At 41.8% G+C, this 27,692-nt stretch overlaps 1 protein-coding gene and 1 long non-coding RNA gene across 2 annotated transcripts in view; one reads left to right on the top strand and one right to left on the bottom strand.

Annotated features, from left to right (window-relative positions):
- The window catches only part of CORIN (corin, serine peptidase), a 387,335-nt gene that overhangs the window by 50,511 nt on the left and 309,132 nt on the right, over nucleotides 1-27,692 (bottom strand). The window contains exons 14-18 of the mRNA XM_040334981.1: nucleotides 27,300-27,413; nucleotides 27,101-27,211; nucleotides 23,154-23,283; nucleotides 14,689-14,811; nucleotides 4,446-4,495 (exon numbers count right to left, since the gene is read on the bottom strand). Coding sequence (XP_040190915.1) covers nucleotides 4,446-4,495; nucleotides 14,689-14,811; nucleotides 23,154-23,283; nucleotides 27,101-27,211; nucleotides 27,300-27,413 — 528 coding nt within the window. The remainder of the gene's footprint in view (nucleotides 1-4,445; nucleotides 4,496-14,688; nucleotides 14,812-23,153; nucleotides 23,284-27,100; nucleotides 27,212-27,299; nucleotides 27,414-27,692) is intronic.
- The window catches only part of LOC120923461, a 10,062-nt gene continuing 9,663 nt past the window's right edge, over nucleotides 27,294-27,692 (top strand). Inside the window, exon 1 of the long non-coding RNA XR_005745953.1 lies at nucleotides 27,294-27,421. This is a non-coding gene — a long non-coding RNA (uncharacterized LOC120923461). The remainder of the gene's footprint in view (nucleotides 27,422-27,692) is intronic.

Raw genomic sequence — 27,692 nt, 5'->3', positions numbered from 1 at the left:
CGAAGCCCAGGGTCCCGGCGGAAGATCGGGAGAGAGGAAACCCCCCCCCCCATACTCATTCACATAGGGTGGGGGGCCGGCATCTGGGGGCCCCCTTATTAAAGGGAGCTCGCAGATTCCGATTAGCCCCGCCCGCATACCCCGACAACCAATGGCAAGGGTTGTCGGGAAGAGGCTCTTGTCCCTATCGACATGGGGGCAAGAGTGCTGTGGGGTGGGGGGGCAGTGCCCCCCTCCCCCACAGCACACACTCCCCCATGTTGAGGGCATGCGGTCTGGTACGGCTCAGGAGGGGGGGGGGGCCGCTCGCTCGTCCCCTCCCCCATTCCTGTCCGGGCCAGACTGCATGCTTGGGATGAGGGCTTGGTTTGGATCTGGGGGGGGACCCCAGCGCCGAATCGGCGCGGGTTTAACCCCTCACGTTCCGGACCAAGCCTAAGAGCCTAATGTAGCCCTGAAGGGGGACCCGCGCCGATTTCAAGTTTGAAATTTGGCGCCGAGTTCCCCTTCAGGGTTGAAAACAGCTCGGAGATTCCCGTGCGCCGCGTCACGCAGCGCAATCACGGGTACGCCGCTTGGTATTTACCAAGATTTTCACGGCGTACTGACAAGGCGCACGGGAATCCCTGACTTTTCTCTCTGCGCATGCCCAGTATGCAAATGAACCTCCCGAGGTTCAGGCGCACTGTGCAAGCGTACGGGGATCTGTTTTCAAAAAACACTTTCCCTTTCAATTCGGCCCGCCAAACACTTCAAAACACATGTCACTTCACTTCCCCTGCATCCCCCCACCTCCCCCCCTAATAAACTCCCGCCCAAACCCCCGCAATTTACAGTTTAATGTGCCGTGCGCCAGGTCTGTACTGGTGCACAATGCACCCTCTCCTGGGCGCACGGAGCACATTAGTAACTAGGGAAATACACTGCACTAGCAGCGTATTTCTTTAGTAAATGGCCAAACGGCTGCTACTCCTGCTTTTACTCCATGAGTCATGGAGTAAAGGCTTGGTAAATCAGCCCCATAGTGTAATACTGTTTTTTATTGAGAACCATGCCCCATAAAAATATATATATGCTTACAAATGTTGAAGATAAAATACAGCACATCAAACGTAGTGAACTGCAGCTCTCGTCCGCTCTAGGTGCACAGTCAGCTCAGCTCCAGCTGACAGGCTCCCAGTTCAGTGTGAACGCTGTGTGTAGTGGAAGAAGCACGTCGTGTAGCCACGCCCTGACGCGTTTCGTGATTGGCTCACGTCTTCAGAGGGCGTGGCTACACGGCACTGACTCTGATTTTAAATAGGGCAAGTGGGAGTGCCAAAACTCACTCTAACCCAATAGGGAGAGGCATCCTCTCAGCAAAGACAAGTCAGTGGGATAAATATCCTGGTCTTATCCAAGCAAACAGCATCTTAACATTGCATGATGTCGGATGCATTTAACCCGCTCCTTGCCAAATTACTAGTACCAACACTATGTCGGCATAAACACATATCCGTGGCACTACTGCCATCATGGCTATGTGATAAAATGCATGTATAAAAAATAATGATTAAAAATATACATTAAAAATACACAAGGTGCACAATCTTTAGTAATAAACATTACAGTAAAATAAAGCAATGTTTAAAATTATATATACTATATGGACTAGATGCATGCATCTACATATTCTGGCACTAAGAGCAGAGCATGTAAATCTAAACCCATAAGAGACTAAAATAGCGTACTCCGCTAAGCATATAAAACATGTTACTTATATCTCATAAAAACATGTGACCATTAATAATACAACAATTACCAATAAAATGTGACTAGAAAATGGCTGACTGGGCAAGAATCTAAAAGACAGAGTAAATAAAAGCAAAAGAGCATATATGCCTGGGATAACATCATTGTAAATAAAATGAACCAGCATGAGGGAAAATATATGCTTTTTTTTCCGTACCAACACTCTCAGCCCGAACGGCCTGAACATAGACCTTGATTTAAATTGCTTTATAAGCAATCATTAATCAATGTAGAGTATGGATATAAAGCGTATTATAATGCATATATTTTCCCTCATGCTGACATATACACATATGACAAAAAAGCATATATTTTCCCTCATGCTGGTTCAATTTATTTACAATGCTTTATAAGCAATCATTAATCAATGTAGAGTATGGATATAAAGCGTATTATAATGCATATATTTTCCCTCATGCTGACATATACACATATGACAAAAAAGCATATATTTTCCCTCATGCTGGTTCAATTTATTTACAATGCTTTATAAGCAATCATTAATCAATGTAGAGTATGGGTATAAAGCGTATTATAATGCATATATTTTCCCTCATGCTGACATATACACATATGACAAAAAAGCATATATTTTCCCTCATGCTGGTTCATTTTATTTACAATGATGTTATCCCAGGCATATATGCTCTTTTGCTTTTATTTACTCTGTCTTTTAGATTCTTGCCCAGTCAGCCATTTTCTAGTCACATTTTATTGGTAATTGTTGTATTATTAATGGTCACATGTTTTTATGAGCTATAAGTAACATGTTTTATATGCTTAGCGGAGTACGCTATTTTAGTCTCTTATGGGTTTAGATTTACATGCTCTGCTCTTAGTGCCAGAATATGTAGATGCATGCATCTAGTCCATATAGTATATATAATTTTAAACATTGCTTTATTTTACTGTAATGTTTATTACTAAAGATTGTGCACCTTGTGTATTTTTAATGTATATTTTTAATCATTATTTTTTATACATGCATTTTATCACATAGCCATGATGGCAGTAGTGCCACGGATATGTGTTTATGCCGACATAGTGTTGGTACTAGTAATTTGGCAAGGAGCGGGTTAAATGCATCCGACATCATGCAATGTTAAGATGCTGTTTGCTTGGATAAGACCAGGATATTTATCCCACTGACTTGTCTTTGCTGAGAGGATGCCTCTCCCTATTGGGTTAGAGTGAGTTTTGGCACTCCCACTTGCCCTATTTAAAATCAGAGTCAGTGCCGTGTAGCCACGCCCTCTGAAGACGTGAGCCAATCACGAAACGCGTCAGGGCGTGGCTACACGACGTGCTTCTTCCACTACACACAGCGTTCACACTGAACTGGGAGCCTGTCAGCTGGAGCTGAGCTGACTGTGCACCTAGAGCGGACGAGAGCTGCAGTTCACTACGTTTGATGTGCTGTATTTTATCTTCAACATTTGTAAGCATATATATATTTTTATGGGGCATGGTTCTCAATAAAAAACAGTATTACACTATATGTCTTTTCACTTGCCTTACATGAAACACTCCCTCATTTATGACCTATACCAAACCTACTGAGATACGGTGACAACAGGAGGAAGGAGATATTTTTGGAAGATTGAGGAGACTTTTAAGGCAATCCATTGAAAGGAATCCCAGTATGAGCAAGGAGTTCTTAATGCTGAACACACCATAGGCATCTGGTGAGTAGAACTCCTAAGGGAGACCCGGTATGAAGATTATTTTACAATTGGAAGTTTCAAGGATTTTATGAAATACATCGGTTTAAGAGACTTTATACAGTTTTTTCTGTGAATGGACTTTATGCATTTTTATTCCTTTTGGTTCACATGATTTTATATTTTAAACCTATTTCTTTTTGTGGTCATACACATTGCATTCATCCTCACTCAGTGAGACTAATTTAGCAGAAGGTTAATTACAGGTTTAATTAGTCACCTTAGCGCTGTTAGTGCTTCTATTCAGAGACACATTGCTTTTCGTATACATTTGTATGCTTACTTTTTTATAATAAAATTGTGCTACACCAGCGGCTACTTGGTGCCTCTCTTCCCTTCCACTATTTTGTTACAGAACCTGCCTTCCCAGCCCTACTTGAGAAGACATTCTCACATTAGCCCTGATTGTTAGCCAGTGACTAAGATGATCAGTTTATTCCTAACCATATATATAGAACAAAAAGTACCCCCTGGTACTATTGGGACTTTTTGTGGCAAACAATCAACAGAGGAATATGTGATGCTATTTTAGCTGAGTAAATTGGGATAATTGTTCCTTTTGGTAACTTGTGCACAGACTATGGTAGCATAGACAAGGGTAGCGCTGAGTGTGTTTTTTTTGTTTTATCTAATACAACTAGCACATTTAAGAATCGGTAGGGATCGGGGGGGGGGGGGGGCTGGGGGATCTTGCAGTGATTCCATAATTCCAAAAATGTGTCACCATAAATGTCAGGATGATAGTATTGTCTATTGGATCAAACAAAATCTTGAGTAGCACTACAAAATGATCTGAATGACTGATATGCCAGACTATCAATGGAAATAGGAAGGCTGGTTTATACTTGGCAATAAGAAAAACAGTTTTAAACAGCTAATGTTACTAGATGTTCACCTAAATGAGGTACATACAACAACGATATGTTTATTTACCTTCTTTGGTGCATAGAAGTGAAATTTTGCTTCTACTTTCACACGGCTGCCTAGAAAGAAAAAGAAAGCTGTGTGGGTGACAGATATAGTACGAGAAGATATAGTAACATTACCAGAGAACATTTTGAGATTTTTTTAGCACTTTTTTGAACTTCATTTCTCTCAGCATTTGTAATGTAAAGTGTAGTGTAATATTTTATACAACTAATTTCCTGGGCAAGGAATTATAGCAACCTGGTCAAGGGGTACACCCCAAAACTCAATTGCTGTCTTTTAACACTGGTAAATTAGCTAAGTGAAAGATTTCCCTGGTTCAGTCACACTGCCAATGCTGGATACATTGGTGGGTCTGGTTCCTTACAACAAACCGATGGATTTTTTCATCAGATATCCGATGAAGCTGACTTTCATCAGTCTTGCCTACACACCATCGGTTAAAAATCCGATCGTGTCCAACGCGGTGACGTAAAACACAACGACGTGCTGAGAAAAATTAAGTTCAATGCTTCCGAGTATGCGTCGACTTGATTCTGAGCATACATGGATTTTTGACCGATGGATTTCCCTACAGACAATTGTTTTTTTCTATTGTTTTTTTTTAACCATAAGAAAAATTAAAAACAGGTTCCACACACGATCGGTTCGTCCGATGAAAACGGTCCATCGGTCCGTTTTCATCAGAGGAACCGATCGTGTGTACAGGGCATTAGTTGTCAGCTGAAAATGTTGATTTTGATAAAACACGTTAGATGGAGCTTAGAGGGGACACTCGGGTAGGCAGAGGCATTTTTGAAATGCTGTATTCTCTAGTTACATATGTGAGTATCTTTTTTTTTTTAAATAATCAGGATGTTTGACACACTATGGCAATCCTCTGTTTTATTAGCTATCTGGGATACCATATGTATTGATTTCAAGTCCTGGGTGGCTAATACAAGGTTTGAAGCATTTCTACGGTGCCCTGGTCTAATAAAGCTTGTTAAGACCTCCTGCATTTTGGGGTCAAATATTGTTTTTCACTTTATTTCTTTGTTTTGTTTGCAGTTTTGCACTAAACGTATTTTTTTTTTTATATTTACGTTTTTAATGTTGTCTGTATCCCATTTGGGGAGGTTCACTCTGTTTGTCCTGAGGTCTATTGTCATCAAGATAGAAAGTGGGTAGGAATGAACTTCAGGTCAGTGGAGACTGTGACCCATGCTCTAGCTGTTTGAGGTTCTCAAAACAGGCCATTTAATCTGTTCATCCACCTGAACCCTGCTGCAGGCAAGACTTATTTAGTGACAATTTTACTACCACCACTGAATAAGTCACTTCCTAGCCCACCCACCAGTATGTTCCTCACACAAGTCAGATGGTGGTGCTAGTTGATCTGCAGCTTGTTGACCCCCCCCCTTGGCAAAATACCCACCCGGGTTGAGGCCACGTGGACTAGTAGGATTCAGGAGGGGGGGGTCACATGCCTGCTGCCCCTGTCCTTACTGGCCAGTCAGGCTGCATGCCTAGGTAAGGTTCTGGTATAGATTTTGCATGTGTCCTCCTTATCTAGGATAAGGGTCTGGCATCAATTTTTTTTTACTGGGGACAATCTGACTCTAACTTCCTTCCATGTGTTTGGGACTGGAAGTGCAGGAGAAATTTCCCCAAACAGCAAAAAAATAACCTGGAAGAGATAAGATATGCTAAAATAAGATAGAAAAGATTTACTTATATTTTAAAACACAGCAAAACATTAGTTTGACATCAGTGTCCTCCGCACAACAGCATACAGTCATAATAATGTGAAGTAAGGTAGCTGCGCTCTGGAGGAGGGAATGGGAAGGGGAAGTGAAAAGGGAATGTGAAGTAAAGGGATCGTGGGTGAACTAAACAGTGAAGAAGAAGAAGAAGAAGAAGAAGAAGAAGAAGAAAAAAAAAAGGGGGGGGGGTATCTGATGATACTACAATGAACAATACAGATGAAAGTGAACAAACACCTATAATCTTGTAAAGATTTAACAGTGAAAATACATAGTAAAATGGCTACTACATATACAAACACCAAAACTAGCATAAAATAAGTGGTATCAAAAATCACACATGTGATAAAGTCCTGTCCATAAATAAGGATCAGATCTAGCAGTTCAGTAATTCCTCCACAGAACTGTGTCTAGATGAAACACCTCCACCAAAAATGCAAATTGCACACATGAAATCTTCAGTAATGACACCTCTGAGTGTGCTAGCAGCTCACCTCACGGCTGTTTGTCCAAACAGCTAACAGAGATACTGATCGCAGCTGGATGAGTGGGCTGATAAAACACCTCCTCCTGACTCCTAAGACAGCTCTCAGCGGCCAATGTGTGTGATGGAAAAGAGAAGATATATGCAATGCATATAGCGTGACACTGTGAGGGTACCTCGAACAGGTAAAGATTTGAGAAAATGAACTCACATGAATGAAAGGACAGTGGGCATAAATCCATGAGTGCCGAACTCGTATCCCCCTCAGAGTGTCAGCTATACAGGTGAGAGTGTAATCTGATCCTCATACGTCCAAATGGCAAGGCTCATTGTATCATAGGAGCATTAGGAAGAGCGAAAAATTGACCATAGCGTGACTCCATAAAATGGATAAATTAAAATAAAAAACAGATAAAAAACTCACATTTAGGTAGTAAAGTAGAATAAAATATCCACGAGCGCCGAACTCGTATTAAAACTTCAGACTCTGCTAGATCTGATCCTTATTTATGGACAGGACTTTATCACATGTGTGATTTTTGATAGTTTTGCAATTTTTTCCACTTATTTTATGCTAGTTTTGGTGTTTGTATATGTAGTAGCCATTTTACTATGTATTTTCACTGTTAAATCTTTACAGGATTATAGGTGTTTGTTCACTTTCATCTGTACTGTTCATTGTAGTATCATCAGATACCCTTTTTTTTTCTTCACTATTTAGTTCACCCACGATCTCTTTACTTTGCATTCCCTTTTCACTTCCCCTTCCCATTCCTTCCCCCACATCGTAGCTACCATACTTCACATTATTATCACTTTTTCTGTTAAGATCAGATCCACAGGTGCTGCTGCAAGTCCCCCTCCCCTCCCCCAGTCCATCAGACAGCGCCGGAGTTCTCTATTTCTATAGCATACAGTCATAAAAAATATCTAAAAATAAAAACAATGCGTTCTAAAACCGACAACGATTATGGTACTTACTGTATTATTCTGATAGTAGTTATAACCTTTCCCTAATCTATCCAAAACTTTATGAAATGTTTATATACATCCGGTGGATGTGATTATCTAAAACCGTGAGAAAATAAGTAACATTTTATTTCCTTGCAACTATGAAAAGAGTTCTCTATGGGGCAGATTCACAAAGCAGATGCGCAGACGAGATGCGCGGCGTAATTGAAAAATGCGCCGCGCGTATCTTTGCGCCTGATCCTCAAAACGAGATACGCCTGAAATCCAGGTTTTTACGTCCTACCTAAAAGAATTACACCGGCGCTTCTTCGCACGCAAAATACGCTAGACACGCCGCTGTTTTGATAGGCAAAGATGCAAATGAGGGAGATAGGGCGATCCACAAAATTAAGTGTGTGCGGCGTAGATTACGCCCTGTGCGCTTCTGTTAGTTTCAGAAAAACTACATGTAAACTTCTACACTTTTCATGTAAAATTACACTTTATAAAAGGTGCCCTAATTTTACACAAGCCGTATAAAGGTCAGCTAAAGCAACACCCTTAAGGAAGAGCTGAGCACACACTTTTGCAGGACAACAATCTGTATGCCAACATGCCAGGGGCATCCATGCTCATAACTATACTAGTGACTTTAGTAACCGAGGGTACCCCCTCTTCTGAGGGAACAGCAGTCAGGAGACGCTTTGCAGAATGCATCTTTGCACAGTAAACACACACATTAATCATGTCACAATGAGAATGCATGAATGCACACCCACTGTGGTCCCTAGCACAGACACATCACATGCACATCTAATTGGATTAGATCTAAGTACCCCCAATGGTACTTGGGAGCAGTAACGCCACGCCACGGCTCCAATTATGTCACTGTGCATTCATACACCATTCACATGGACCTGGGATCACTTCTCCCTGGTCCTGGGGATCCATACTCCACCAAAACTGAGGGTGACACCCTTATTTAATCAGGAATGCCACCCCCACATTCATACATCATTCACACACATTAAACAAATCATAAGTACAGTATAATAAAAAAAATAATAAAAATCAAAAATCAAAAGTACCCCGCAAAATTAACGGCGGCGGCGTGAGCTACGCCTGGGCCGCCCACGGGCACGGCCACGGCCAACCAGAGGAGCCTCCTTGGGGGGGGGGGGTGAGCAGGGGAAGGAGGATCATCCTGGGGGGGTGGGTGAGCAGGGGAAGGAGGATCATCCTGGGGGGGGGGTGGGTGAACAGGGGAAGGAGGAGCCTCCCTTGGTGAATGTCCTCTTGCTGGCCTGCCCTCCAAAGCCACTGCTATCCTGGTAAGACTGAGATTGAGGGCAGCCGTATTGGCCTGGACAGCCCGGGTATTGTCCTGGACAGCCTGGGTCAGGGCACTCACCTCCTGGGCCACGCCTGTTGTGGCGGTCTGCAGGTCACAAATGCATGTGATGACCGCCAAGGAGTTTGTGGCCACATCAGTGAGTGACTCCTTAATTGAACCCAGGCTGTCCTCCATCTGGGTCAGAGTCTGTTTGATCTGAGCCAGATTGCGGGTCTGCCGGGCATTGTCCCTCTGCAGATTGGCCGGCAGACGCTCGGCCACCCCCCTGGTCTCATGGGTCGCCATCCTGCCTGCAGCTGAGGCTTGTGGCCTGGGAGGAGGGGAGAGAGAGACCCTTGTGAGTTGAGGCCTGTTGGGGGAGGAGTGGGAGGGGCTACCCCTGATGGTGGCCTGACTGCTGCCAGCCTCAGGGGTAGCCTCAAGGGTCAACAAATCCGAGGCCAAAAGGACTTGCCTGGCAATGTCCATATCTTCATCCTCAGCCTCCCCCCCCCTCATCCTCCTCCCCCTCAACCTCCTCATGAGGGGAGGTGTGGCCACTCCCCTCCCCTGGGGACTCCTGCCCTTCTTGGGACTCTTCTGCAGCCTGTTGTCCAGGGGATGGTGCAGCAGCCTGGCCTGATGGCCCAGCAACCTCCTGGCCTGATGGCCCAGCAACCTCCTGGCCTGATGGGCCAGCAATCTCCTGGCCATCTGTGGAGGACACAAAACAATCACAGGTTGGAGGATCCACACACTTGGCACATCTTCCCTTCCCCCACCCACACATGCTAATCACCAGATAGAAAAAGCCAAAACTTACCTGTCCTCACAGGAGAATCAGATTGATAGCCAGGCAGGCCCACCGGGCCACTGCCCATTCCTCCTCACTCAGCCTGACGGGGCAGGCTGGGCCTCCTCCAGTGCCCGTGGCATGGGCATTGATCTTGGCCATCTTGTCACGGACCAGGCTCTTAAGATCATTTATCTTCTTTTGTATCCCACTGGGGGTCCTCGTCTCCCCCTCCCCCGCCGCATTGATCTGATCCGTGATTTTCTGGATGATCTCCTTCCTCTTGGCCGGGGTGGTGTTCCGGCTCTCAGGGCCATGCAAATAACGCCCATATCGGGCAATGGCCCGAGCAAGTATCTGCTTCTCAGTTGTAGAAAAATTAAGCTTCCTGCGCTTCGGTGCCATCACACCCACCACTCAGCAACAACAAAAAACAAACACAACAAACAAACACAAATACTCACACAACAAACAAACAAACAAAAATACTCACACAACAAACAAAAATACTCACACAACAAACACAAAAATCAAACCACACAAGCAGACAGCTAATACAAATTCTAAAACAAACTCCGAAAAAACAAACAGACAATACACTCAGAAAAAAAAAACAATCAAAAAAAAACAAACAACTACTACACTCTACTACTCCTCCAAATCTTTTAACTAACACTAAACTCACCAACACACACCAACAGACGACAGAGCAGAAGCAACTTGCTCTAGGAAGGGGAACACAGGGATGTACTTTTGCAAGGGAAGTGTGTTTGTCTGGGGCTATTTATACACAGGGCGATTCTCAAACTAAGTACGCTTGGCCTTTTTCCTATCTCACTGACTGCGCCGAGCCAAGTTCTGCACATGCCCAGTGAGGTGCAGATTCGTGCGCGCATGCGCAGTACGGCCGGCCCTTCATTTGCATGGGGTCACGGCTCATTACAATGGAGCACGCCCACTTCCTTCCCACTTGCAATAACTCCGCCTTACGCCTCGGGATTTAAGTTACGCTTGCGCAATTTGGGGCGCAAATGCGCTGTGGATACGGCACTTACGACACAAAATTAAGGCGCCGTAACTTAAATGACATACGTTTTGAGTAACTTAATTTGCGCCGCTGTTTGTGAATCTGGCCCTATGTACCTAGAATTATGCACATATTTTGAAGTAGAATGCCTCCACTATAGCTGGTGGTATAATGTAAATATGTCGACAAGAGATGCAGCATTTTCCTTTTTAAAACACTGGGACCCAGTGGAGGTGTAATGCATCCACCAGTTATATGAGCACTGCAGTTGCATCTATGTTTTTTTTCTTAGGCTTTATTCACAAAGTTAATGACCCCAGCTCCAGAAAGAAGGTTTTACCCCCTTCATGACCAGGCCATTTTTTGCTATTTAGCACTGCGCTACTTTAAATGGTAATTGCACAGTTATACAAAACTGTACCCAAATTAAATTTATATAATTTTTTTTCACACAAATAGAGCTTTCTTTTGGTGGTATTTGATCACCACTGGGTTTTTTATTTTTTATTATATAAATGAATTTTTTTTTTTTTTTAAATATGTTTTTTACTTTCTGCTATTAAATATACCCATTTTTAAAAAATGAAAATGTTTTATTTCTTCATAAATTTAGGCCAAAATGTAACCTGCTACATTCCCAATAAGTGTATATTGGTTGTTTTGTGGGGAAGTACCAGTACGTCACTTTGCCTGTACAGGCTGCCTGTCCGCAGTATATTGCAGGCGGATGGTCTGCAAGTAGTTCATTGTTTATGCCTATGCTGCCACCCTTTGATCATTGTTTTATTACACTAAATTTTCTATGTATCCTCCTCTTTATGTGGTGTATCTTGCTTCCTACCTCATTGTGAGTTCCTATATTATTCCTGCATGGAGGCTCGGAAAGAAATATTCCATTTAGGCCTTCAAACACTAATGTCAACATCTACTGTATCATATTGTTTGACTCAACTCGCCTGCACGCAATACAGATATTTGTGGATGCCAAGTGTTTGGTGAGTTCAGTCACCCAATGAAGACTGTCAACGGTGATTGTCTCTACATTCAGGCCGAGCATGGAGGTCTCAGGAGATAAGTCACTATTACAATAACTGGAGTTCAAAAAGGAAACTTTGGCCTGGGAAGCACAACCAACTAGCCATTTTATGATAGGGGCACATTTTTGTAGGATAAAAGAAAGTATATTATGAGAATTGTGCTATGGTGCTGCATTGATTGGTGGGCATCGTAAAAAGTGGCTATTTCTAAAGGACATATTTTATTGGGACATACATTTTCACATCAGCTTCCATTGCAACTCTTGGCATTCTGTTGTATGATATTTCAGAGCCCAAAAAATATTTGGAGATAAAAGATTTCCATTTGCCAGACCATGTCATTGGGGGGGGGAGCCCATCTGGGCAGGGCAAGATCAGGAGAGAGATGGGAAACAAGGGTAGCAGGGAGCAAAGTACTGGAAGCAGGGTACAGGGGACTGGTCACAGGACCAGGTCTCAAGAGCAGGTACAGGAGCAAGCATCAAGATCAGGCAGGGACAAGGCTCACAGGAAGAACATTGAAGCACTGAACTTCATTCAAGGGTTGGATTATATACCTTCCAGCAGCCCATGTCAGGACACATGCTTGTGGCCACCGGAACAGCATCCTTTAACTCTGGGCACAACAGTGCCACCAACAGGTGACCCAGGTAATGAAACAAGTCCTGACAGCAGGTCTGTGTGGACGCAGGTAGATACTGTATATAATGCCCAGCACGTGCCACTGACCACTCAGATCAATGTCTGAATTGTAAAGTATCTGAACTCAGGGCCACCACCCCAACATATGCTAGACGTGGTGGCCCAGTGGAGCAAATTCTACCCCTCAGCTTAGAAACACAACACTAGCAATTCAGAAAGATGTGAAAAACAGCAAAAAGACATGGACAATCCTGATTTTTCAAAAGAGCAGCACACGTCTCAGACAACATTGCACAATCATTAAAAGGGAGGATTTTCTGCTATTAAGTGTTTGGTAGAATTAGCAGCAATAATGAACTGTGAAAAAATCATCTTATTAATCCCAAACGTTACTCTTTTCGTTGCTGCTGTCATTTCTAGTTATTTTTTATTTTTGCTATGAGATGTTAAACACCAACATTAAAAAACCTCAGTTTGGAATTGTTTCTGCTAAATGATAAAAATAGCTTAGTGGAGCCGCCAGCATATTAATTAAATATAGTACGAAAGTCCCCTTTCTCCAAAAAATAAAAGAAACATTTTGAGCATATTGTATAATGTAATATAAAACAGATCTACAAGGGTGCTCCCATCTTAAGTTCATTTCTAATATTTTAGTTGGAATGATCCATACTTCACTTAAAATCATCAAAATTGGAGTAATTATTATTCCTATGATTAAACAGAAATATTGCCCATGTTTAACTGATGCAATAATAGCGCATATACAAGTTGTACACACTGGGCCAGATTCACATAGAAATACGTTACGCTGCGGCGTCGTAACGTATCCCATTTACGTTACACCGCCGCAAGTTTTTTTTTTTTTTAACAGAACACCGCCGCAAGTTTACAGCGTAAGTGCTTGATTCACAAAGCACTTACCTGTAAACTTGCGGCGGCGTAGCGTAAATCCACCCAGCGCAAGCCCGCCTAATTCAAATGGGGCGGGAACCATTTAAATTAGGCGCGTTCCTGCGCCGAATGTACTGCGCATGCTCCGTTTTGTAATTTCCCGCCGTGCTTTGCACGAAATGACGTCGCACCGACGTAATTTTTTGAACGGCGAAGTGCGTTACGTCCTTTCCTATTCCCGGATGACTTACACAAAAAAAAAATAATCAAAATTCGACGTGGGAACGACGGCCATACTTTAACATGGCTAGTCTAAATATAAGCCATTGAAATAGCATCCGTAACTTTACGACGGGAAAAGCCGACGTAAGAGAATGCTTCGTGGATCACCGAAAACAGCTAATTAGCATACCCGACGAGGAAAACGACGCAAACTCCACCCAGCGGGCGCCGAAGTATTGCATCCTAAGATCCGAGCCTGTCGGATCTTACCCAAATGCCGTCGTATCTTGGTTTGAGGATTCAAACTAAAGATACGACGCAGGAAATTTGAAAATACGCCGGCGTATCAGTAGATACGCCGGCGTATTTCATCTGTGAATCTGGCCCTAAGTTTCTTTCCAATCTACACTGAATGATAATTGTACATTTGTCAGCTTGTCCTCTGTATGGCCAGCTTTGGTGTGGCTCACTGACAATTCTTATATTCGATGTTGATCGAGCTATGATAGGTTGGCAGTGGGAACGTCTATTCTGTACAGATAGTGGGAAGGAATTTACTGAGCCATTTTAGACTGTATTCATTGTGCATATTTCCACCTGGACAGGCAATCTCATAAAGGGACACATTATCTTTTTACAAGATTAATTTCCAGACACAAGTGTTCACCATTTCATAGATCATAAATGTTCTTGCCAGTGTGCACACCTCCTGCACATACGTGGTAGGCCCCTACGCCAGATACTGTACACTGAATTGAGTATACATGCAGAGGAGGAAGCAGAAAATCTACAGGACTGCAACATGAAGTTTTGTATAAATAACCTGAGGGAATAAAGTAATAGCATAATAACCAATACTTCACAGAATATGTACAGCACTTCATATCAATTCCTGTCTCTAATGCACTTTACAGTCATAGGTCCTCTCCATACAAGAAAATATATACTTGGTTCAATTTGATCTAAACTGATGTACCAATTTTATGGATTGATGCAGAAACCTACACTGCTTTAAGTCCCATGCAACTAGACACTTGGTGGAAACTGGACCTAGGATATGAATGCTCCAACGCCATGAACTACCTGACACTGTCATCATTATCAGTTTGCACATAACTTACCCTTTTATTAGTAGTTCATGAAAGTTTGATCCATTTTGTAGTTTCCAGTCAGACTTTAAATGCAGCCAGTCATTGTTCTTGTAGTGATGATAATCTGGTGTGACCACTGTCATTGATGGGCCCCTGACATAAGAAAAACAACCTGAATTATATCTCACAGCAAGTATTAAACATAAACTGTGAAGAACTACTTAGTTATCCATTAGGGCTGAACACCCTACTACCCACATCTCTTATAAACCTGTGTACACGCAGTTACAGTATTCAAATCTAGGTTAGGAAAACAAGGAACTGTTCTGTGTAAAAGATTCTACCAAAGAGGTGATGCTTCGGTTGCCTAAGGTGGCAGGCTGCAGTGATAGAACCCTGGCTAGGTATTTACACAAATGTCTGGGACAGACAAAAAGCGACAGCGGTCTCTTAAGTTCACTTTAAGGGCTCATGCACACAAGGTGATTGAATTTGTCCTCTGAACGCCTTTTACTCCTGACAGGAAAAAGCAGCTTAAAAAAAACGCGTCAAAGGCCACCTATTGCATGTGTGATTAGAGTTAAGGTGCGTTTAGGCGTGTCAAATGTGTGAGCGTTTGATAATGTCGCACTTTGATGACGAAACACGTCAAGCTTAAAGTCCCGATACGTCATATCTGGCACGGACATTGGAACATACACTGGTCTGCAGACAGCATTATTCAATAGACACCGATAGATGCACTGGGAGTGGGACGTTTCTTACCAGAGATTTTTATCTTAATACTTTTAAAGGAGTTTTTATCATAAGCTGAATAAGGATTTTTAAAGGATCTTATGCTATGAGGAGACCTCTGTTTATATATTCCATGCCTACATATCCTGAATTTTGAGCGCCACTCTAATGCCGCGTACACACGATCGGTTCGTCTGATGAAAACGGTCTGATGGACCGTTTTCATCAGACGAACCGATCGTGTGTGGGCCCCATCGTTTTGTTATCCATCGGTGAAAAAACTAGGAACTTGTTTTTAGATTATCTGATGGTTAAAAAAAACGATAGAAAAAAAACATCGTCTGTGGGTACGTCCATCGGTTAAAAATCCACGCATGCTCAGAATCAAGTCGACGCATGCTCGGAAGCATTGAACTTCATTTTTCTCAGCACGTCGTTGTGTTTTACGTCACCGCGTTCTGAAATGATTGTTTTTTTAACCGATGGTGTGTAGGCAAGACTGATGAAAGTCAGCTTAATCGGATATCTGATAAAAAAATCCATCAGACCGTTTTCATCGGATGAACCGATTGTGTGTACAGGGCATAAGAGGCCAGCCCATACAGTGGAAGCGTCCAGTGATAATCACAGAGGGATAGGTCTCCCCCTTGCAAACCTAAAGCACAGTTTACTCTTCTTGCCATACGGCAGAGTAGTCCAACCCATCTGGTGAGTGCGGAACCACACAGTGGTGGAATTACAATTTTCTTTGGAGCACGGAGCACCAAGCACTTTGTTTTGCTGCACTTGGACATATCATGACAAGTCACTTTATTATCTAAATCGAGTCACTATTACTAGCCATTTATGTAAAAATATGAGTTATTAATTTATAGTTTGTCACTTGGTTATGTATGTTATATTTGATTGTGTATTTATTATCCAAGCATAAAAGCTTTTATCTGATAGAAGGGGGTGGGGCAAACGCTGTTTAGTTTAAATTAACCAAATGTGTGAGCGGTTTTGGGCTTCGTTGTCCAGATAATTATTATTCTGGCTACTGGAATGTATGAATACTCAAGCACTAATTGCATCTAGTGTTTAGAGGCAATAATACACTTTTAGGTGCTTATTTTTTTTTGTGCAAAAGCTCCTCCCTGTAACACTCTTTTTTCCCAGCCTGCGAACACTCCTTTTCTAGTATGCTTGTACAGTAAATGCATATGTGTGCATTGAGTAACATAGAGGGCCGGCCATCGTATTGCACGATGGTCACTTTCACTCTCCCTCATCTTTCTTCTCCCCCACTTTCTTTAATTTACCCCTGTGTTTGTCACTTTATGTATTTTTTTGTTTGGTGTCACGTTTTGTCACTGTGTGATTAGTAGGGTGCCGGTCCTCGGGCCAGCCCTGAACGTCTTGGGACGCCTGCTCTCATGGGGTCTCCCTTTCGGGGGAGCCCCACCTAGTACTTGGGTGGCTCTGTTTCGGCAGACCCTCCAAAGAATGGGGTCTGTGTTGGCTTCGGCTGCTCGGACCAAGTGAAGTACCTCAGTCCCCGTCTGGAGCCTAACGCCCAGGGGGATCAGGGTCAGGTCCTTCTTTTTAGAGGACAGACGGTAGCACCCGTGTCACGTTTTTGTGTCTCTCTTTATGTGTGTGCACATTTTTTTGGCACCGGGTGGAGTTTTTGGGTGTGTTTCAAACCATGGGCTTTTCATTTAAAAAAAAGGTGCTTTTGCAGGCACGAAAAAAAAAATCACCAAAAACCTATAAAAGGGGATTTTTTTTAAGCCCAGTGTGCACACGCCCTAACACTTTGTAAATCTTCATACAATTTGCCCCTACTTTGTGTAGGCTAGCCAGTTTGTATGTTTTTTACAGCACTACAAAAAATGACATTATTTTTGGACACTTTTTAAAACATGTACCTCAGAGCTGTGCCTTGTTTTTTCTAAAAACTGCATTAGGCACTATATTTAAATGAGTTTTACTTGATTACTAAAAATTGGAGAGTTTTTGTTGATCACTGTTGCAGCTTTCCATTGTCATTTATATTTTTTATTTGTTTGTGTTTTTTGCATATAATTAGCACGGTTTTCACTGATAGCTTTTTCTCTTTTTTCACAAGTGGGGGAAGCGCGGATTGTCCACGTTTCACATTTATATTTGCATGGCAGACTAATATCAGGCTGTAGTACCAGGTTTTACCTGCAGGTGGTGATGTCCGTGAAATATAACGTCACAGGTCACTGCCCCTGCTAAATATAAGAAGTGACGGGGAATCTCTTTTACCACGAATGCTACTTCTAATTAATTCTAGAAAACATTAACGTAGTAGTAGTTTTCAGTAACAAGATATACCTGCTTACTTTCAATATTATTTATTTATTTATTTATTGTATAACTAAGCCTAGGTTCACACTAAATGCGGCTTTGAAATCGTGCGAGTATAGCTGAACCCGCACGACTTCAAACCGGAATTTCAGTCCCACTTCAGGAGCAATTTGAGAGACATCTGTGTGGGTTCATGCACAGATGTCTATTCCAATCCCCCTCCAAGTCGCCAAAAATAGCACAGGAACTACAATTCGGATGGTGCTGTTGCTGGCAATAGGCTCCGATTATGTATGTCAAATCGGCACGGTGTGAACGAGGCATAAGGGAAGATTTTTTTTCTTGTTTTGGATAGCGTAGAGAAGAATTAGAACACTTGTTATGTTTTTATTGCCGTCTGTGTCCCAGTAAGTGAGATTCACCCTCTCTATTGTCCTGTTTACCGTTATCACTGAAAGTGAAAGTGAGGGTTGGGTTAACACCAGAAAATGAACATGTCCCTGACACCCTGAGATTACCTTACTTTGGAGGGCTTTCCTCTCACTACCTGTTTTGGCTATGGGATAGGAAGTAAAGGGAAATCTCCCCAGAGGGACGAGGAAATGAAAAATAAAATTCCCCTTTATTTACACTTTAATATGTGGTTCCTATTTAAGTATTTTTTAAAAAATGTCGTCTATTTTTATAATATATTTTTAGAATTATGAAGACCGCCATTTAGCAATACTTAATTCTTCAATTCTGGTAAAGTCACTATTGCCATTTAGGCTGTGTGGGAGAGGGGAGAATACTTATCTTTATATCCGCTGTGTACCGTATATCACATTTCAGTTGATTTATTTTGTAATACATATCAGATCTATCTACTCCAATCTCAAGAAAAGCAGATCCTTTTTTCTATGTATTCCCTTACGTTTGGTTGTATTCCAGGGTAACATAAGGGTGTAATGAGGGGCAGAAGCTATATGATAAATCTATTTTATCTATATATATCTATATAATAAAAAAATCAGAAAGCATATATTTTAATAAAATCAGGCAGATGTGCTAAAAGAGCTTTGTAATAGGTCTGTTTTTTAGTTTTTGTTTTGTTTATTTGTTTTTTTAAGGTGCTGGTGTATTTCAGCATCCCTTTAAATCAAAGAAAGACAAATCTCCTTGCTGAAAACTGAACTGCAAACCTTGAATTGTGAATTAGCTTGGAAAATGACTGTGAATTATTGGAGGTTATTATGTTGCCATGTTTAGCATACTAACACAGCAGGAGTTTCAGTGCGTCAATGTTGGAATACGATATAGCCATAGCCTGTACTTGTCCAGCGATTGGACTGATATATTAATGTGTTTGTAGTATTTCCCAACTATAAGTCATGGCTTTGCACATAATTCCTTTTAAGATAAGTATCGTACAACTTGGACGACACAGCCGCATTGGAAATATAATCTTGGCACCGTGGCAAGTTATAGCTGCCACATGAGAATGATTCTAGTGTAACTGGCAAAGCCAACTAGTCTCCAGTGCCCAGATCTTAGTCTATATATTGCATGCTGTATTTCTTATAATCCTTACCAAGCTTATTAAATGATTATCACCTCTGACCCTTGCCAGAACCTGTATGGAGGATGCTAATAAGACTTGCCACAAGACAGTTCTACTTTGGAATCATCTGCTAAGATATTTTTCTGGCTGCATACCTCCATCTGTAACCCGCCATGCAACTTAATAGGGAAGTGAAAAATTCAAGGAAGGAAACCCAGGGATTGATCGTCCAAAGTAATCAGATTCCGCTTTTTATTCCCCCCATGATTTACATATAAAATGTGTTTGGTGGCCATAGAGGACTGCTCTATTGTTCGTAAGTTTTCTGAACATGACCCCTGTCATGTTTCACATGCTTTGTGATATGCCTTTAAATGTTATATGTACTATTCTGTCCCTGGTTCCTCCCCTTCCTGTATCTCAGCTTATCTTGTATAGTTAGCCCCATCCTTTGTTAATTTTCCCAGTAATGCATCTCAACACATATCTGGACTGGATCACATTATGATCGTTTGACCTATCCAATGTTCATTTTTGGAAGATCCTCACAGTTTGTGGATTAAACTTCACAAGATCAACAAGGTGTCGTCTCCATCGAGTCACTTTCTGTTAATCCAAATAAGATTGGGTTTATCGACATCTCAACACAACTAACTGTAAGTTACAGAGATCACACTTTAAATTCTTAGATTGGAGAGACAGAACAACCCTTATATGCAAAATGTATCACTTTATAGCAAATCATTAGAATCATTTTTTTTACTCATTAGAACTGCCAAAGTCTGATTGGCTGATGTGTGTCTTTGATATGTGTTCATTATTTACATAAGTAACTGCAGCTTTCACTTTTTGCTATTATAGTGGAATTCACTCTCCCAATTAACATTGATTATTTGTATTCCTCATGCTGCAAGCATTAGTAAATAGGAAAGTATATATTGTTTTACATTTCTTCAGTTACTTCCTGGTTTCTTGCCTAGGCAAATGATGTCACACATGCCAGGAGTCTTCAGGAGGGAAGGGGAGGTGGAGGGTTTTTAGTAAGCCAAGAACATTTTCATACATGCATACTTGAGCTAAGGGCAGATGGATTCCAGGAAGTAATTGCTATATGAATCATTTGCCCTTACTCAAGATGGCCATATCCAGAAATGCTAGGGGGTTGGTTTTCAAAGTGATTTCTCAACAAATAAAGCACGAGGACAAGGATGGATTGGCGAGTTTCCTTTTGAATATTAAAATTTAATTAAATAGTGTTTTTGGTTTGTGGTGCTCAGATGTAGAGATGAGCCGAACACCCACTGGTTCGGTTTGCACCAGAAAATGCGAACAGGCAAAAAATGTGTTCAAACACGCAAATACCGTTAAAGTCTATGGGACATGAACATGAAAAATCAAAATTGCTCATTTTAAAGGTTAATATGCAAGTTATTGTCATCAAAGTGTTTGGGGACCCGAAGTCCTGCCCCAGGGGACATGTATCAATGCAAAAAAAAGTTTTAAAAACTGATTTTTTTGGGGAGCAGTGATTTTAATAATGCTTAAGTCAAACAAAGTGAAATATTCCTTAAAATTTCGTTACCTGGGGGGGTGTTGTATATAGTATGCCTGTAAAGTAGCACATGTTTCCCATGTTTAGAACTGTCCCTGCACAAAATGTAATTTCTAAGGGAAAAAAGTAATTTAAAACTACATGAATTGAATTGTCGGGTCGCGGCAATACAGATCAAAGTAATTGAAAAAAAAACATCAGGGGTCCCCCCCCCCCCAGTCCATTACCAGACCCTCTGGTATGAATATTAAGGGGAACTCCGAACCAAAAAAAACTATGCCACAGGGTGGGGTCGCCCACTGACATCATTGGGTATTCCCTGCTTGCCGGGGAAAGCCAGGGCTTGCCCGATGATGTGGATGGGTGATCCTGCCCCCTCTTATGTCATGGGGGTTTCGTGTGGAGTGGAGACTGCAGCATCGCTGGACATCGGATCACCGCGGGACATAGAGAACAACGCTGGACAGACTGTATTACATCGCTGGAATGTTTTTTTTATTTTTTTATTTTTAATAAAAGACTTATCCCAACTGTGTCTGCGTGTTTTTTTTACACTTTCTTTGTGAAATGGTAGGGGTACAATGTACCCGTACCAATTCCCATGGGGGGGAATCTGGGGGTCCCCTTTGTTAAAGGGGGCTTTCAGATTCCGATAAGCCCCCCTCCCGCAGACCCCTACAACCACCGAGCAAGGGTTGTGGGGATGAGGCCCTTGTCCCCATCACATGGGGACATCCTTCCCATGTTGAGGGCATGTGGCCTGGTAAGGTTTGGTGCGGGGTTCCACTTCAGGTCTGGTATGGATTTTTGGCTGGGACCCCACGCCATTTTTTTTATTTTGTGCGGGGGTTCCCCTTAATATCCATATCAGACCTTTAGGGCCTGATATGGAATTTGGGGGGACCCCCCACTTTTTTTCGGTTTGGGGTTCCCCCCTAATATTCATACCAGACCCAAAGGGCCCGGTAATGGACTGGGGGGGGGGGGGAGCGGGTGCCCCTGCTGTTTTTTTTAATGACTTCGATCTGTATTGCCGGGACCCAACAATTCATGGAATAGACGAGAGTAGTTTTAAATGACTTTTTTTCCTTTAGAAATTTACATTTAGGAACAGTTCTAAACACAGGAACATTGCACTTACTTACAGGCATACTATAGACCCCCCCTCCCCGTTATGAAATTTAAAGGAATATTTCCACTTTTATTGTTTCACTTTAAGCATTATTAAAATCACTGCTCCGAAAAAACTTCTGTTTTTTAAAACTTTTTTTGCATTGATACATGTCCCCTGGGGCAGGACCCAGGTACCAAACACTTTTTATGACAATAACTTGCATATTAACCTTTAAAATTAGCACTTTAGATTTCTCCCATAGGACTTTTAAAGGGTGTTCACAAGCTTTTCAAATTTGCCGCGAACACCCCAAATTGTTTGCCGAACAGGCGAAAACCAGCCAATGTTTGAGTCAAACTCATGTTCAAACTCTACATAAAGCTCATCCCTACTCAGATGTACTGAAGATCCACTTTAAACAAAAAAAGTCAAACAGCCTGATACACATGGGCATACAGTATTCCTAAAACAGAGATAAACATGTAAACGTGGCGACACTCTGTTTGGCCACCTTAATCTTTCACCCTTAGCTCCAGCTTCCTGCAAGGTGAGGCAAAGTCACCCACACAGGGAGGTACTAGAGCCAGGCAAGGTAGGAGAGAGATGCAAGGAAGCTTTCGAGGGAGGGTGGGTGGTTGGGGTTGCACACTGTGCATAGAGCACCCCTAAACCTTGCACTTTGTACACAGCACACCCTTGAACTCTGTACATAATGCACTCCTGAGCCCTGCACTCTAAGCATAGCGCACTCCTGAACTCTACACTGTGTACATAACGCACGCCTGAGTTCTGCACTCTGTATGTAACATTCTCTTGAACCTACCAACTTTCTACATATCGCACCCCAGACACAACCGGCCCATTGAGGGCAACCATATTGCTGATGCGGGACACAATGAAATGGCGTTTGACACCCCTGCACTATAAGAACCCAAGCACAAAAATACTGAAACATGATCATTTTTATAGAAATATATGAAGAGCTCTGTGACAACTGTAGGTTCAATGGAAAAAACTGGCCTGTCTCAACTGTTTAGTTGGTTCTGGACAGCAGTAATTATGCAGTGAGGAAATTAATCTTACACCCAAGAAATTAATTTTGAGTGCAGCTACATTTCAGAAACCTAAAATCATCAGTGTTTTGCAGTTCCAATATTTTTTGGGGGGGAAACAATCCGTTCTAAAAAATTTTTTTAAAGCCCATAATATTTATTATTTCTACACACTACTGACCTTACCCTAAACCCATTAGCTTGCAGACCCATTGAGACAACTCTTCTTCCCAGTCGTCAGCACAAACATGGTAATTGTCAGCTGATCTGTGAATGACCAGGGATGTCAGGGAGCTCATATTGCTAGAGACAGAGACTGAAATATAAAAATTAAGAAACGTTAGTGACATCAACTACAGTATATTAGAAATAACACCAGATTCATTCCTTGTAATGGTATAATGCTGAAAAGTGTTACTAAATTACCTTTTTCCTATATGGGCTTATGTGTTATGCAAAGGCCAATCAGAATACAGGTTTCACTGATATGATATCATTATACTCTATATGTCTTATTAACTCTTATGGGCTGTAGTGGTGCGCAGCTTGAAGCTTAGTGTTCCTATTTGCAACCTTAATCGTTGAACACAAAACTTAAAAATTTGTGCCAAATTGCAGCATCAAGCTCAGACACATAATAAAACACAATTAGGTAGATTCAGAAAGACCGCCGCATCTTTAAGGTGGCGTAGCGTATCGTATTTACGCTACGCTGCCTTAAGTTAGATAGGCAAGTACTGTATTCATAAAGTACTTGCCTCCTAACTTATAGCGGCCGTAGCGTAAATGTGGCCGGCAGAGCGCGGCCTAATTAAAATTAGGCTGAGGGGGGCATGTTTTATGTCAATGGGGGGTGACCTGACGTGATTGAAGTTTTTTTACGAACGGCGCATTCGCCGTCCGTGTACATATCCCAGTGTGCATTGCGGCAAAGTACGCCGCAAGGACGTATTGGTTTCGACGTGGACGTAAATACGTCAGCCCTATTCACGGACGACCTTACGCAAACGACATAAAATTTTCATATTTCGACGCGGGGGAACGACGGCCATACTTAACATTACTAGTCCAGCTATTTGATGGAATAACTTTACGCCTGAAAATGCCTTACGTAAACGGCGTATATTTACTGCGACGGGCGGACGTACATTCGTGAATCGGTGTATATATGCATTTACATATTCTACGCCAAACTCAACGGAAGCGCTACCTAGCGGCCAGCCTAAATATTGCACCCTAAGATACGACGACGCAGGCTGTCGTATCTTAGATAGGTTTAAGTGTATCTCAGTTTGAGAATACACTTAAACTTAGGACGGTGCAGATTCCGAGTTAGGTCGGCGTATCTACTGATACGCCGGCCTAACTCTTTCTGAATCCACCTAAATGTATTACAACAATGTATTCATTTTAATTTCACATGAAACTAGCAGTAAATATCTTGATCTGTCATATCAGCCTGCTATTCTTTGCAAAACAGCCTCAGATGAGGGAGGAGCAGCCACAAAGAGCCAATCAGAGCCAATGCATGCCCATGTGCAGAAGGGGGAGGCGGGCCAGTCTGAGCAGATTGATGGTTTATCAGTGTTTTGTAGCATCTTTATTATGCAATTAGCAAGCCTTGGTTCGGGAGGTGACTCCAGTAAATGTACTGTTTTTTCATTAATTGAAAAAAGTATCATTCCTTTTGGCTGTGCTGTCTGGCAGAGGTGTATGATTTACAAAGTGGCTGTACAGAATACATTTTACACATTAAACAAAACAGTAGACTTCTGCTGTAAAGCACGTTATTCAGTAACACAGACAAGGGAAGATGAAGTAAAACAAGGAAAAGTCTTGATTCTTGAATATTTACAATCTTTCTAGCCAATAATGCAAAAACACAAGTCATCCAATCCAGACACCATAAAAACATATGCACACAGGTTGCAACCCACTCAGAACATACAGCTTGAAACAGACCCCCTCCACCCTGCCTCCCCCTGAAGATAACAGGTTAGTACAAAGGCTTTTTGCAAACAACACATGTTGCTTTCTCTAGCAGGGTAGTACTGGCAAAAGAATGCTTGATTAATCTCATCAACTTTGAGTATAAACAGCCACAACAAATAATTAATGGGCAAGGCATAAACTGCAAAAAGGTTTAAAGTGAATGTAAACCTTCCATACACCCAATGAAGTGAACCAAATCTCCCTAATAGGTTTTACATGCATATATGCTGTCTTCATATTTATATACCGTTAGAACATTCAGATTGTGTTAGGGAATGTTCTCTTCTGTTAAACACAGAGTGTGATGTCTGGATAGCCTAGATAGCTAAATTGCTGATTGGAGGAAAGACCAACCCCCTCTCATCATAGGCGGAGACACTCAGAGGTGTTTTGTAACAGGGCGAGGTCCCTGCTAATCTGTTTTAGCAACCTCCCCTGACAGAAATTTCAGGCTGCTGTTATCTGATGTGTCAGAGAATTTGTCAGGAGTTATCTGGCTGATAAAAGAGGAACGGTTCAAGAGAGGGCTATGGGACTTGGCTCTTTGAAGAGAGATAACACACTACTGCAAATAAATGCGCCCAGCTCAAATTCCATGAATTTGGTTTACATCCACTTTAAAAGACAAAACATTCAACAAAAACAGTTATTGAAATAGAAAATAGAAAAAATTAAACAAAAAGAAGGGATTGCAAAAAAAATGTGCAGAGATGACCCAATTCTCATTTGCTCCAGTAGACAGATGAAAAAATATGGAGTATACACAGTCAGCAATTGGATCTCAAAACTATTTACAACTACATTTTAGGCATCAAACTTTATGGCCCCATGCAAATTGAGCATTTAACCCCTGTACCAAGCCATGTTAGCGCGTATAGCTGTATTCACACATAGACAGGCATTCCGCTTATCAGCCCATAAACATAGTACCACATCCAGTCCCATTATTCTGATTTTAATAACCTTGTACAGGCTGGTGGTAATGGGGCTGGACAGTTCTCTGTACATTCTGGCTGCACGGAAATGCCAGAATCTAAGGCACAGTGGCTAAAAGCCCAGTGTGCAGGAGGCCTTTACTGTTTTGGATAAAATGAAGTAAGTAGGCCCCTAGTTTCTTTCCATTTAGCTGTGAGGGACCATTGATTGCATACAAAACTATTTTCCATAGAGTGCTTACACTTTGGAAAAAGCTTTAAACCCATATAACTGGGCTGAGGTACTTCATACACTCGCTCACTGTGTTGTATCTATGGAGAAGCAAGATTGTCACCTTTGGAAAGGAAATGTGATATAACTACGGGGCACCTTCCCAACTCCTAATCTCCACAACAAATGAGGAAGGTATTCTGTAGTTGATAGAGGTAACATGGGCAGAAAGATAAGATGGCTTTGGATAACACAAGATGGCACTGAGTTTTTCACTTGTTAAAGAGATTATAATGGCTTTCAATGAAGCAAGCAAATAAGCTGCTGAACGCGGTGACATCACATAGATCCTGGTTTATTAGATGTAGGGTACTCAGTCCACAAGTAGGTGAAATGCGGTAGAAGGGAGGTCCCACGGGTGGGAAGTGTTGCCGTGGTTGTTAGCTCTAACAAACCAGGATCTATGTGATGTCATTGGTGTGCTGTAGCTTGTTTGTTTTTTTGGACAGCTTCCTATGTCACCTCTGCCTGGAAGTCATCAAATACATAATGCTTTTAATGGTATATTTTAAAGGTCATAGGTCAGTAAATACAAAGGTTAATTGTTAGGTCTTAAATGCACTTTGAGTTCCTTTAAATACAAAATTACAGGGGTGGTCTCAAGATGACCACCGCGCCCAAAACTTCATAAATTGTGATGCGTGAGTGCTGTTTCTATACAATCAACAACAGGCTGTATAATTAAGAATGTTAAGAATATAGCACAGCAGTAATGGCCTATTTTTAGGGAGGCTGGCTGACCATAAAAATCTTACATTAAGTTGTCAAATAAGGATACAGCAATGCGTCTATTTGCTTAGATAGGACATGTACGGCTCACACAGACTTACAATACTCTAACAATACACACCAGCCATTCAGGCACGTGCCTTAGTTGCTAAACTGCCACTCTGCCCGCTATTATGTATGTTTAGTTGCCTACTTGTCCTACTTACCACAATCCCATTCATCAGAACTATCAGCACAATCCACTCGACCATCACACCACTGGTCACGGGATACACACTTATGGTTTGCACATTCCAGTTCATTATGTGTGCAGGAGGCTGTAGAATGAATAGGGAATCATGAACATGCTTCACGATCATGTGTCTTTACAGGTCCTCTTTTATATAACAACTGTAAACAACTTACAACAATTGGTCTCTTCTAGCTGTTCGGGGCAATCAGGAAAGCCATCGCAGATCATGGAATACTTGATACATATCTTACTTCCTGGAACATCCCAGAGACCTCTCTCCGTGCAACCTTCCAGGGTAAGAACAACATTTAGGAATCACATGTTTCCAATAGCATTCAAACTTATTTATATAACCTATTAGTAACACAGTGGGGTCAGACTTTGCAAAACTGCATTTCTTTTGCATCATTTGGATTCTTAAAAAAAAAAAAAAAGGCCTTTAGATTAAATGGAGTTTACAGAACATCATAGATTCCACTCCAACAGCATTTTAAATACGTACTTGTGTAGTACAAATGCTTCACAATTGGATATCCTTAAGATTTAAAAAGTTATTCTTCTCAATT

Source organism: Rana temporaria, chromosome 1, assembly GCF_905171775.1.
Source record: "Rana temporaria chromosome 1, aRanTem1.1, whole genome shotgun sequence".
Taxonomy (NCBI): Eukaryota; Metazoa; Chordata; class Amphibia; order Anura; family Ranidae; genus Rana; species Rana temporaria.
Note: the sequence above shows the minus strand (reverse complement) of the source record. Positions and strands in the feature narration are given on the sequence as shown.